The 13,975-nt window shown below is 31.6% G+C and overlaps 1 protein-coding gene across 2 annotated transcripts in view; it reads left to right on the top strand.

Annotated features, from left to right (window-relative positions):
• LOC126888250 (uncharacterized) overlaps positions 1–13,975 on the top strand; it is a 49,489-nt gene that overhangs the window by 1,393 nt on the left and 34,121 nt on the right. The window contains exon 1 of one of the 2 annotated variants that reach the window (XM_050656346.1): positions 8,122–8,221. The exons of the other annotated variant lie outside the window; for it this stretch is intronic. Coding sequence (XP_050512303.1) covers positions 8,198–8,221 — 24 coding nt within the window. The 5' untranslated portion in view covers positions 8,122–8,197. Of the gene's footprint in view, positions 1–8,121; positions 8,222–13,975 lie in introns of those variants that run through there. 2 annotated transcript variants of the gene reach the window in all.

Below are 13,975 nucleotides of genomic sequence, written 5' to 3'. Positions count from 1 at the left end.
GAGATATTTGGCACACGTATTTGTAACATAATAAAGAATGGCAGTACAGAGCCCAATTTAAAAAATATATTAATATGTCGAAATTACTTTGTAATTAAATACAATATTAAAAAAACGAGCCTGTACCGCCATTAAGAAGAACAAAAAAATACACTTTCTTCAAATAAACTTTTATGATCCGATGCCGATGTATTTCCGATGCCTAGATTTTGTGTCATTTTGGAACTACTAAATTTAAGTTTATTTGAAGAAAGTGTATTTTTTGTTCTTCTTAATGGCGGTACAGGCTCGTTTTTTTAATATTGTATTTAATTACAGAGTAATTTCCACATATTAATATATTTTTCAAATTGGGCTCTGTACCGCCATTCTTTATTATACTACGAATACGTGTGCCAAATATCTCAAAAAAATATTCAAAATTACAGCCGTAATCTTGGAACGCGTTTTCGCTACCTGTTGATCGCTACTGTTTCCTCTTAAGGAAAAATTCCGAAACACCTTTTTTGAGTTTTAAATTAATATTTTCTGGCATATGTATCATACTAGTGACGTTATCCATCTGGGCGTGATGACGTAATCGATGATTTTTTTTTTAATTAGAATAGGTGTCGTCTGCTAGCTCATTTGAAATGTTATTCACAGGATGCCCAAAAAATTTTTGATTTGAATTAAATTAATCGACACAAAAAGAAGAAAGTATATCATTTATTTAACTCAAAATGTAGCTTATTGTTGTCAGAAAACAGAAAAAAATGTTTATTTCACAAATTGTTTTTCGCTTAAATTTATTGTTCAAGCTTCCACTCACCTGCCTCTTGGCAGTTTGAACATAGGATTTGAGGGAAAAGCAGTGTTTATTTATCAAATAAACATTTTCTTCTGTTTTCTGACAGCAATAAAATGTGTTTTAAATTAAATAAATTATATACATTTTTCTTTTTTTGTCAATTAATTTAATTAAAAACAAAAATTTTTTGTGCATACTGTATACTTAATTATGTCAATGTTTATATTAGTATATAGAAAATTTTAAATGAGCCAGCACACGATCCCTATTCTCATTAAAAAAAGATCGATTACGTCGTCACGCCCAGATGGATGACGATAGTATGATATATATGTAAAAAATCATAATTTAAAAATAAAAATCGACCTGATTCAGGATTTTTCCATAAAGTCGCCCGCTTACGAAATAACAACGTCGTCCAGGTGTGAATCAGTGTCAAGATAGGTAATAGCTATTTGTATAACAAGGGAGGAAAGTGATACTTTTCCTCCCGAGAATGAAGTTTACTGCCCGACGCGTAGCGGAGGGCAGTAATCATTCAAGGGAGGAAAAGGCACTTTACTCCCATGTTATACATATGGTTTTTCCACCTTCCTCAAATAACAAGTCATTTTTTTATTTTTACTTAATTTACTTATGTATCTAACCAACAAAATTTATTAGAACTAAAACTAACAGGTAGGTACAATATAACTGTCAACTGTCAAATATAAGTCAAATTATTAATGAAAACATTGTTAAATCAGAATAAAAATTTACTGTTTTTTACCATTCTGCAAAATACAAAGTGTTTTTAAATAAACGTTAAAATGTATAGATACTTACGTAATAGAAAATAGATATTGTACAGGGCGTCAATAAGTTATATTTCATGAATGAAATACCATGACGTCACTTTTACTTTTCCTCCCTAGGGAGGAAAAGTACAACTTTGCTCCCTACAATCAGGTCCGGAAAAGTATACTTTCGGTAGAGGTAGGTGGAAAATATTTTTTTGCATATTTTATTTCTGAATATGAGGATTAGCACAGGTATGATGAAGCAAACAACGTGAGGAACAAGTAAGCGCAACTTTTGAGAGTTTTATAGTTGTCCGGTACTAATTTCCAGAATTCTTCATATTGATTTGCGTCTCTTTTTCCTTTAAAAATTGCCTCCAGATTTGTATCATTTTAAAAATTAATTAGTTCATGTGATAACTTTGCGCTATTAAATCCCAACGGCCGCAAGCTGTATAGTAGCGGCTACTTGTAAGTGCCAGCGATTTTCCATTAATAGAAGACATTTCCTAATGTTACACAAATCATTAAATCTTTCCTTAAATTCATTGCTCAAGAAAACTAGAAAATTAGAAATAAGTATCATGGTTTTCTGGAAATACATCAATTACATAATCTTGTTGAGCTTTCACCAATGTCGGAAGGTTATGCAGATTTTTATATTAATTTCCTCGATGTACATCTTTAGCTTGTCCACGAAAGCAAATACTTTATTTGTCAACTACGAAAATAATTTTATGTTTACCTTTTAATGTGTAAACGACGGTTAAGTTCGCCAAGCTTTTCTGTTATGTCGCAAATAAATGCTTAAAGCCACCACCAACGATCCTTGAGTTCAAAACAATTTGATCAGTTACAGGGCCTTTTAGTTAGCTTTCGGGCCACATAAAAAACGTAAGAGGGCCGCATGCGGCCCGCGGGCCGCAGGTTGAGTATCGTTGGTATAAACGTTGATTCTCTTTGCTTATGGGTCCCCATTCAGGCCACCAAAGCAAAAAACTTCAAATAAAATAAAACTGTATACCATTTTTATTCAGTTGCAATGCGAAGGCAAAACTGTCTTATCTTTCACTTAGTACAGAGAGCACAAACCAGCACGGAGTCGTGAATTGCAACTTTTAGAATTCCCTCTTGTCCTCTTCGCTTCTGCATACATCTGGCTTGCAATTTTTAGAGGCCATGGAGGTGTTACTAGGAAAATGGTCCAATAAGTTTTCAATTAAATATCTTTTAGGAATATTTTTAATATCTCTATAAGGCTGAGAACTGTGACTTTCAGTTGCCAGATATCGCTTTACACCTACTCCATAAACGTCAGTTGTAATGCGGGGATATACTCCAGGGAAATAAGGCAAAAATATACCATGTTCAGGACACTTGAGCAGCCAGGTTGCAAATGGGTTTTTTGGGTACTATATACCTAATACATTATACATACAAAAATGCCCGTCACAGTTCGGACGAGAAATTTAGTTATTAACAAATAAGTATCAAAAATGGCAGTTTTTTCGTTTAAATCGCTACGGGTAAAAATAGGGTAATTAAATATCTTATTTATACTGTTATTCTTTTATTAGATGAGCCAAGGTTTAAAATAGCAGTTATTGAATTTCGGTTCGATGATTTGTTGCTTCAGAAATTGAAGAATAAAACTAAAATTTCAAAAATAAAAAAATTGCTATAACTTTTGTGAAAATGACCTTAAGACTTTCATGTTGCACAATAAGTTGAGACAAATAGTCCGTATAATGCAAAAAAAATTTTAAGACGATTCGTCAATTAGTTTAAATTTTATTCAATTTGTTTATCCCAATGAGCTTTTTCTTCGCAATATTGTTGTTCAGAAAATAGTAATGTAATAGCAATTCTGTGAAAACCATATGAAATAATAAAAGTCATGTTGTCAAAGTATTTTAAAAAAATCATTAAAAAGTCATTTTTATCATTCCGAAAACATTTTACTAAAGTAGGGTTATTTTTAGTTCATAAACAATTTGAATAACTTTGTTAATATTGACTGTAGATTAAAACTACTTTGGGATTTGAAAAGCTGGTATTTTCATACGAATTCTCAATAAAACACTTTTGCTTAGGTTAATTACAGTCAAAGTTAGCCTCTTTTTTTATTTAATTGACAGCTACTTTGTTTATAACAATTAAGCAACCCAACTAGCGCCATTTCGAAGTTGAAGGTATATAGTTTAGGTGTAAAAGTTTGAGTAAACTTTAAACTTCAACAGAGTTGTTAATAAAGCTTTAAAATTAGCGTTCTATCGAAATTGATTTGTGGTCAGTGGAAATGAATATTAAAATCCGTGCACTCAAAAAATGAAACTGATTCTTCAAATATATGCTGCGATTAATATCTCCAGAGCTTGTTGATGGATTTTGATCATAATTTTTTAAATTGTATGTACTCGTAGTCTTGTAGAGTACGTTATGTACGTAAATCCCCACCTAACATTTCAAAATGTTAGGGGGAGTTCCCCTTATCACTCAGGGATATGAAAAATAGATTACGACCGATTGTTAGACCTACCGAATATACATATATAATTTCATAAAAATCAGTCAAGCGGTCTCGGAGGAGTATGACAACAACCACTGTGATAAGAGAATTTTATAGATGTAAATATATAGATGGGTATTAACAAATAGGGGTTGGTGATGGAAAAGTGTAAATTAAGGGTTGTATGTATTTTTTAAGCCTACATCATATAAAATTAAGATAGACAATTTTGTCCAAAAAATTTAAAAAAATGTCAGGGGGGCAACCCCACTTATAACTTATGGGTATGAAAAATAGATTAAAACCTATTCTCAGTCACATAGGATATACTTGTAATATTTCATAAAAATCGACCAAGCCGTTTCGGAGTAGTATGGTAACTAACACTGTTACAGGAGAATTTAATGTATATTGAAGTAACTGTGAATTAAATAATAAAAGTGGCTAACTTTGACCGTAATGAACATAGGCGAAAAGTTTTTTTTGAAAATTTGTGTAAAAATACCAGCTTTTGAAATTTCAAGGTAAAGGACATCGCACACATCTTATGGAAAATATAATGTCACTCAAATTCAATAAAATTTATACCAATAGATTCGTTTTAAATTAACGATCAAATCTTATCATTGCGCCAACTCTCTATTTTCAAAAATAAGAGCAGAAATTGATATAAATAAATCTGAAATCAAATGGGTAGGTACATAAGTTAGAGAGAGAAAAAATATTTTAAAATGCCCAGATTTTCGGTACTCCATAAATCAGCGGATTAGTTTCACTAATCCGCTTAGGCCCAGCGGGATTTAAGCTGTTATGAATAGCACTCAGAGCAATAATGATTGTAACTAAGATTTTATGGACTCCAAAAATGTGATTTCGATAAACTTTAATTGCAATTTGCGCCGTAATTAATCATAATTAAGAGTTGGTGCAATGATAAGAATTGATCTTTAATTTAAAACGAATCTAATCGTATAAATTTTATTGAATTTTAGTGACATTATATTTTCCATAGGATGTGTGTGATGTCCTTTATTCTACAGTCAATATTAACAAATCTATTCAAATTGTTTTCAAGCCAAAAATGACTCTACTTTAGTAAAATGTTTTCGTAGTGACAAAAATTACTTTTTAATGATTTTATTCAATAATTTGAAAACAAGACTATTGTTCTTTCATGTGGTTTTCACAGAATTTCTATATAATTATTATTTTCTGCACAATAACATTACAGAAAAAAGCTCATTGGGATAAACAAATTGAATAAAATTTAAACTAATTGACGAATCGTCTTAAAATTTTTTTGTGCATTATATGGACTCTTTGACTCAACTTTTTGTGAAATATAAAAGTCGTAAAGTCACTTTCACGAAAGTTATAGCAAATTTTTTATTTTCGAAATTTTAGTTTTATTTTGCAATTTTCGAAGCAACAAATGATCGGACCAAAATTTAAAAACTGCCGTTTTAAACATTGGCTCATCTACTAAAAGAAGAATACTATAAATGAGATATTTAATTATCCTATTTTTACCTGTAGCGATTTAAACCAAAAAACTGCCATTTTTGACCCTTATTTGTTAATAACTAAAATTCTCGTCCGAACTGTGACGGCCATTTTTGTATGTATAATGTATTAGGTATATAGTACCCAAAAAACCCATTTGCAACATGGCTGCTCAAGTGTCCCGACAAAAACCTTATTTCCCTGGAGTAATAATTTTCGGAGTTTCTTCACTTAAGGCAGAGAGCAGAAAACCTACGCTTCTCTGATGATGACTCCAATTAGAGTCGAAAATCGTCGATTTAGAGTGCTGGTTTGCGCTCTCTGTACTAAGTGAAAGATAAGACAGTGTTGCCTTCGCATTGCAACTGAATAAAAATGGTATAAATTTTTATTTTATTTTATATTAATTTTACTCCTTTGAGTAACATATCGATGGGTTTTTGACAAAACATCGTAACCGACAAAACCCACATTTTACAGGAGAGGACTTTTTCTTCTACCGACTTTTTGGTTAATATAATCAAAATTTTGAAACTGTGATAAATTAGTACATAAAAAAAATATTAATTCAAGAAAAAAAACTGTAATATAACATTATTTTATTAAATTATGTAACCTACGATACTTTGTCAGACCTTGTCTGTGTAAATTTTAGTTGAAGCTTGTCGCTTATGATAAACATACGATAGTTTCAAGGTATCAATATATAAATGAATATTCATAACTGACGTAAGTATCTTAACAGAAAAAATATTATTAATAATAAAAATCGACAAAGAAAAATAAAATTTAATACGTATATTAATCTGTGACACTGTACTAAATGATGTACTATTAAAAAAAATCTCAAAAATTTAATTCAAATCATACGACGTCCCAAATAAATATAATTTTTGAGAACTTCGTAGTTTTGCAGAATCACTACCAACTTAAGAGGGTATTACTTACTCAAGTTTGAACAGATATTACAATTTTATAGGTGTTTTTAAAGCTTAAGATGTAATCTTTAAAATGCCCTAAATTATTTTGCTTTAGACATGAAATAAACAACTTCTTTTTAAGAAAATTAAGAAAGATAAAAAAAAAGTAATACAATAACCCAAAAATATCGGTTATGAACCTGTTTGTACAAAGTCATCAAAACCATTTTCTGTACAACTTACCTAGAATACATTTAATAACAAGCTTTTTTTGAGCTCTTATACAGTATGTGTGCGTAACTTGGAACCTATTAATAACTTTTTATTATCAGTTGAAAAAAAACTATCAGATATTAAATTTTTTTAATTTCATATGAGGTATGTCAAAATATGAATCTTGTTCAAGAGTAAAGTAGCTTTATCAATATCGAAAATTATTAATAAAAAAAGTTGTTTGGAATTAAAAACTATGTTTCTATATTCGTTCTATATTGACTCCCCTACATTTGCCTCTGGTTTCAGTGAACTTACTACAAGTTGATATATTTTTTTGTTGCAAATATAACATTTATGATATTTGCACAAGAACAACTAAAAAACATAGGTTATGTCATTACTAAATTAGTAAATCAAGACTTAAAATTCTATTAAAAAGACAATAAACCATAAAAACAAGTATTAAAAACTGACCGCATCTATTAAATAAGAGGATTTATCAAAACTACCACTATTTTCGTTTTAAATTGTTCTAGCGGAATAAAAAATTTGCACTGACTGAGTTCTAACACATTTAAGATAACACTGAGTGATCCTCCTAATGGTTATTTTGGTCACTGAATCTTATCGTAAGCGGCAAAACATGCAAACGTAACCGACAAAATTTATGGCGCTTACTATAATCTGTCGGTACTACCTTGCCGTTTACGATACCAAAGGCACAAACTGAGCTTGAAATGCGGTGGTTACGATAAAAATTAAATTCAATTTTAGACACTTATTGTTATTATGAGAAAAATAAATTTTGAATTAGCTGTAAACTATCGTAAGGAACCATTTAAGATAAAAATCCCATTTTCGGAAAATTGATGCTTACGATGTTTTGTCAAAAACACGTCGATATGTCCATTTTCCGTTAGAATTTACCAGCTGAACAGACGGGGTAGTGAATTGCAAGTTTTTGAATTCCCTCTTGTCTTCTTCGCTTCAGCATCCACCTGGCTTGCAATTTTTAGAAGCCATGGTGGTGTTACCAGGAAAATGGCCCAATAAGTTTCCAATAAGGTTTCAGTTAAATGTCTTTTAGGAATATTTTTAATCTTTCTATTAGGTTGAAAACTTTCAAAGAACTTCAGTATGGAATACAGTGATATTTTGAGCTAAGCTGATTTTGAATACACACCTTTTTTAATTCTTCTCACAAAAATAAATTGCAGACAAATTACGTAAAAATTTCGAAAAAAACGGTATTCATGGTAAATTCTTACACTGGTGATATATACAATGAATCAACCATTACAACAGAAATAGGAAATAGGTGGATTATGATAATTAGAGAGATTTTTAGATTTTTATTAATATGTAACATCACTAATTTATAGGAAGTGACAGTGGGGCGATATTTTTGGCGATATTTATAAATTGATATAAAACAGTTCCACTTGGTAGTCGTCACAAAGAAAGTCTGTAAAAAATTAAGATGCATCTTCAGTATTCGGTCTCTGTAAGTTTAGTTTTTAATTTAATTTTGTGGTATGGTGGGTTTTAAGTGAAATAAAGTATTAAACTATAACGTGGATTATATAAAATATGTATAACAACTGTAAATAAATGTCGAATTTTTTCTTCTCTCTCCTCGAGAACTTCAGTGTATCTCTGAGGATAATGAGCTTATTTTTACGTTTGTTCAGTTATTGTAGTTTTTTGGTTAGTCCTTTCATTTCACGCTTTAGTACATTCATTCTTTTAATGAAGTCTTTCGTTACTTTTTGTAATAGAGCTTTTAGATTCTTCTTCTAAAGAAAAGAGCCGAAAATAAAAGAAAGGTGCCGTCTTATTTCGAAGGTTGGCGATCATGATGACCATTAGTATTGTTTTTACAGCTGCTCTAGAAAGATAGTTAGTTGAACAATTAAACCACTCTCTGAGATTGAATTGCGTAGCTATGATACTCGTTGTCCTCCAACGCAACGTTTTCTAAAATATTTTCTTGCGCGATCTTCTGTAGAAGCTGGTATTTTATCTCATCAAGAGAACAAGTTATGGTAGATTCATTGCTATCTTTATTTCATTATTTATTTTTGTTCCCATATTAATTCTCATTTATTTTATTCCCAATAAGTAAGTCCCAGTAGTATTTGTATGAGAATTGCATATAATATAATCCGAATGTGCGAATATTTAATCAAAGGTATAATCACCAGATTACCTTAGGTTTCTTCTGCATTTCTAGAACAGTAATAGCCCTATTGGTTATACTGTTGATATAAGTGTTTCGATTGAGTTTGAGATCCAGGGTTATCCCGAGATACTTGACCTTATTGTTTCTGTCTAGTTCCCCACCATGAATTTCAGCTTACTAACTCCAGTAAGCTTCCTCTTATTAGTAAAAGCTACTAGTTTAATGTTAAAATGGTTCACAGAGAGGTTCTCCTTCAGAAACCAATTCTCTAATATATTTCCGGTATTCATCAAACGGGCTGAGACTATTGCGGGATAAACAATGAAGAGAATTAATAAGAATATTTTTAGAAATCCAATCATTACATTTTGACCCCTAGTATACCTACCTCTATGGACAATGAATTATAGTAAAATGTGTCTGGTATAAAACACAATATTATACAGTCTGCGGCAAAATATACAATACTGAACTGAATATTGAACTGTTTATGATTATTTATATATCTAGTGCACATTGCCTTACAAACAATATTCACGACGACACACGTTCCCGATAAAACCGATGTTAAAGATGCTCTCCGGCCAGTGGCGGATCTGCGGGGAGGGAAAATGAGAAAGTTTATCCTCATAACAAGGTTCAAAATAAAGAAAAAATTGTTCAAACATAAAAATATATTAGCTGACATGAAACCGAAACCACAGAAACAAATTCAACCCAATAAATACGCTAGTTGGGAAAATTAAGGGCACTTAATAACTTTAAGTTATAATTTATGTCTTTTATATAAGCCAGCGTTTCCCAAATGGTGGGTCGCGACCCGGTACCGGGCCACGAAAGCAACATGCCGGGTCGTCTAGCTTCGCCGTTTCACATCTTGCTTTTTAAGGCCGCGCTCTGTCTAATGCCACTACTATCTTTGTGATAGTTTTGACTTCTCCAACAATAATTTAAATATGACATTAAAAGGTAGCAATGTAATTGTATTTAAAGTACAGGAGAAGGAAAAAGCTGCAACAAAAAAACTTAATTTGTGGACACGTCGCGCAGAAGCAGGAAATTACAAAGCTAACAGAACTACAAAACAAAAAGAGTATAACGTGAATTCATTGTCGGATGAGATTTCAGCGGCTTTCAAGGAACCCCTGCTAGGACTGGAGGCAAATCTGAAGGAACATTATCTCCCCATCCACAGCAATAAAGCCTGGATAAGGAATCCATTTAAAGCAGAATCCGACACAGAACATCCTTATATAGATATTAAGTCAGTAATTAAACAATCGTGTGATAGAACATTCAAGGACAAAATTGACATATTTGACATATTGAAATATTGAAATATTTGACAAAATACCACTGATAGATGTAGACAAAATGTCCTGCCACCAGGAGTACCGAGTTCTAGCAGAAAAGGCCATAAAGTTTCTAATTCCTTCTGTTAAAACCTATAAGTGTGAGGTGGGGTTTTCAACACCGGTTTTCCTCAAAAATAAATATAGAAACCGTTTGGAAGTATCTGAGGATAAAATTAATATTAACATCTTTTCCTCCAAACGTGAAATTTTTAGTTAAACAGAAACAACTGGATACTTCTCATTAATAAAGTATTTGATTTTTATTTTGTTTTATTACATTTTTGTTTGAGCCAATGATTCTTTATTAAAATACACCCATCGGCACAAAATTCCACCATCCAAAATTTTTGATTAATTTTGACAATATGTAACTTTATTATGTATTTGTACTCCGATTTTCAAGATTCTTGCGTCAGTTTATAGGTACATGTATTGATGTCATTTGTAATTATTCCAGTACCTATCAAAATGAAAGCCTTATATTTTCTCCTAACTTTAAAAAATTCTGTGGAAAAATTGGAGGGCTGATTTTTTTTCATACTCCTTTTGTATTATTCTGGAGGTATTACTAGGGTTTTGTTTTTTGAATTATCCGAATATCTCTTTTCTTGTAAGAGCTGTAAATCAAAACACTGCTTTGAAGGTTTATTTAAGTAAAAATATCAAACGCAATAAAATTAACAACAAAAAGTGGGTAAGTCCACCTCTTGCAGCAACGACTGCTCGCAATCTGTTTGGCATCGAATAAAGATGTGTTATCCTTGCCTGGGGAATAGCCCGATATTCCTCTACCAGCGCCATAACTATACCAAATTTTCTGGAGGCCTAGGATGACGGCGAATACCTTTTTTTAATTCATCCCATAAATGCTCAATAGGTCAATAGGATTGAGATCTGGGCTGCGTGCAGGCCATTCTTATATTATCAATCCAACTTCTATTTCATGAGTCAATCAGTGTGTTTATTTACAAAAAATGGTACAGCTCTTACAAGAAAAAAGATACATATTCGGATAATTCAAAAACAAAATTTTAGTGATGCCTCCGGAATAATATGATCGGACTATGAAACAAAATCAGCTCTTCCATTTTTCCAAAGAATTTTTTAATGTAAGGAGAAAATACAACGCTTCCATTCACCCCTGTATAATGCCATGCAAGCAAATTTTTGTTTTTAACGGAAAAATACCAAACGATATCAATATATGTACCTACAAACTCTTGCAAGAATCTTAAAAATCGGAGCACAAATAATAAAATTATAAATTGCCAAACTTAATCAAAAATTTTGGGTGGCGGAATTTTGTCCCGGTGAGTGTATATTTTATAAAACTAAAATAAATGTTTTCTTGCACACACATACCAGGGTATACAAAAAAATTAGTCGGTCACGAAGGATAAGCTCAAAAATAACCGGGCCACGGAAAAATAAGTTTGGGAAACGCTGATATAAGCTGAGCTTATCTTTTTTTTATGTCATTTGGTTGGTTTTCATTGGAAGTTCCCCCTAAGGCAAATTTCCCCTCCCAAGGCAAGTTTCTAGATTTGCCACTGCTTCTGGCACGAAAGGATAAACAATGAAGAGAATGGATAAGAATATTTTTAGAAATCCAATCACTACATCTTGACCCCTAGTAACAGTCTCCCCTTGTAGGAGACTGACCTCAAATTCTCGGTTACATCCAACCATTTCTTCTTTGGATATCCTTTCCTTTTTTTCCCATTACTTCCTCCATTAGTGTTCTGTTAACCTTTCGGGTCTCTGGCATTCGTATAATGTGACCAAGCCATCTAGCTCTTATTTCTTAGGTTATTATTTTTGCTGCAATTATTGGTTTTCGATTCATTATTTTTATTTCTTTATTTGTTGGTTTTGTTCAAAAATTCTCAGTGCTCTGGATTCCTCCAAAGAATTGTCAGAGCAATTTTAGCAACTTTTTGTCAGAGCAATAATTATTTTATAGACCACTTCTAATAGTGCTATACCTCTATAGTTTTCGCACTCTATTTTCTCGTCTTTTCTATAGATAGGACAAATAAGAGCATTATTCCATTGTTTCGGCATTTCGTTTTTTGGCTAATTTGCTAGCGTCAAGAGAAATAATCTTTCTCTCAATTTTTCGCTGACTTCCTTAAAAATCTCAGCTGGGTTACCATTTTCTCCTGCATTTTTTCATTTATTAGATCTCTTATTATTTCTTTGACTTCAGTCAATGTTGGTTCCCCACATGTCCTTTCTTCATCTTCTTGCCAATTATCATTTGCCTCCAGCTTTTTTTGTTTGTCGGTATTTAGTAGACCTTCGAGATGTTCAGCTCATCTGTTTAAGTTTGCTGTTGTCTCTCCTAGATGTAAACATTCTTTGTTCCTGCAATACTTTTTACTATTCGTTTTAGTTTCTCTGGATTTCTTTGGTATACATGTTTTTCCTCTTTGTTTTTATAGGCTTCTTTTATATTTTTCAATTACTTTTGCAGCTGTTCTCTTTTCTTCCTTTTACAAATTCTTTTAACTTCTCTGTTTTTAGCTACATAGATTTCGATCTTATTTTGGATATTTTCTCTGTCTCTTTGTAGATTTGCCATGTTTCTTCTTTCCAAAGCATTCATACCTACTTCATCGAACGAGTCTTGACGTCTCTTTATATGCACTCTTCTTATACACTTTTCCGCTGCTTCCGATATGGCTATCTGTATGGTCTGCCATTCTTCTTCTATTTCCTCTTTGGGAATGAATATTGAAATGAATATAGTATACCTCTTTGGACAGTCAATTATTTAAATATTTGTTTCTAAGATCATCTCGTAAGAAAACACAATACATTATATTTAAATAATTGTTTTTTCTAAACGAACTATTAATTGTGTCTCCTAGTCTTGACCATCTTCTTCTCATTAACATCTTAGCGACTCTTAACTGTCTTTATTACCTAATAGAAAAAATTTAATAGTAGTAAAAATCACCGCTTTTATGTCTAAAATGCAAATCCACTCCAACAATGTTACCAAAACGAATTATGTCGAAACATTGTTAATCATAATAAGCGTTCAATTATATAACAGCCAGCCGTCAAAAAACAGAAATATAAATGTAAGATGGTACTTGAATTTGCAATTCTTAATATCATTAACATATTTTGATGCACTGTCAAATTTTCAATATTATGAATAGGGTTATATAAATGTGTGTAAAGATTTATTGCACAGTTGATAATTTATTTATTATATTTTGAATAGTTATAAAAAGATGCGTAAAAGGACAAACGTCGGAATAAAAAATGGCAAAAGCAACGAATAAATTTAGGATTACAAGGACTTCAGACAAAGTTTAATATCCTTCCAATCTCTTCAAGAAATGTCTTTACCAAATAATAAAGGTACCAAGAAAATCTTTTATAATATTAATTGCTAATTTATTTAAAACATTACATATATTTAACTGGCTGTTCTTTGGCACTAGTATAAGTGCCAAAATAAAAAAACACGCTTGGAGAAAAATGTATCATCGGTGCAGACTATAATGCTAAAAACACTATATGGAGCTCAAGGTTAATCAATATAAAGGGTAAATAATTACATGCGGCAATAGACAACATAAATGGAAAACGGCACTCCACTTGAAAACACATAGTCGAGGAAATGAAGCATTTTGGCTCGCAATTTTTTCGTCCAGCATGAATTTATTTGAAATTTTCACAGAAGGTAGGGAATAGTCCAAGGATC

This window comes from Diabrotica virgifera, chromosome 7 (genome assembly GCF_917563875.1).
Source record: "Diabrotica virgifera virgifera chromosome 7, PGI_DIABVI_V3a".
In the NCBI taxonomy this organism is placed as follows: domain Eukaryota; kingdom Metazoa; phylum Arthropoda; class Insecta; order Coleoptera; family Chrysomelidae; genus Diabrotica; species Diabrotica virgifera.
This window is presented reverse-complemented; position numbering and strand designations above follow the sequence as displayed.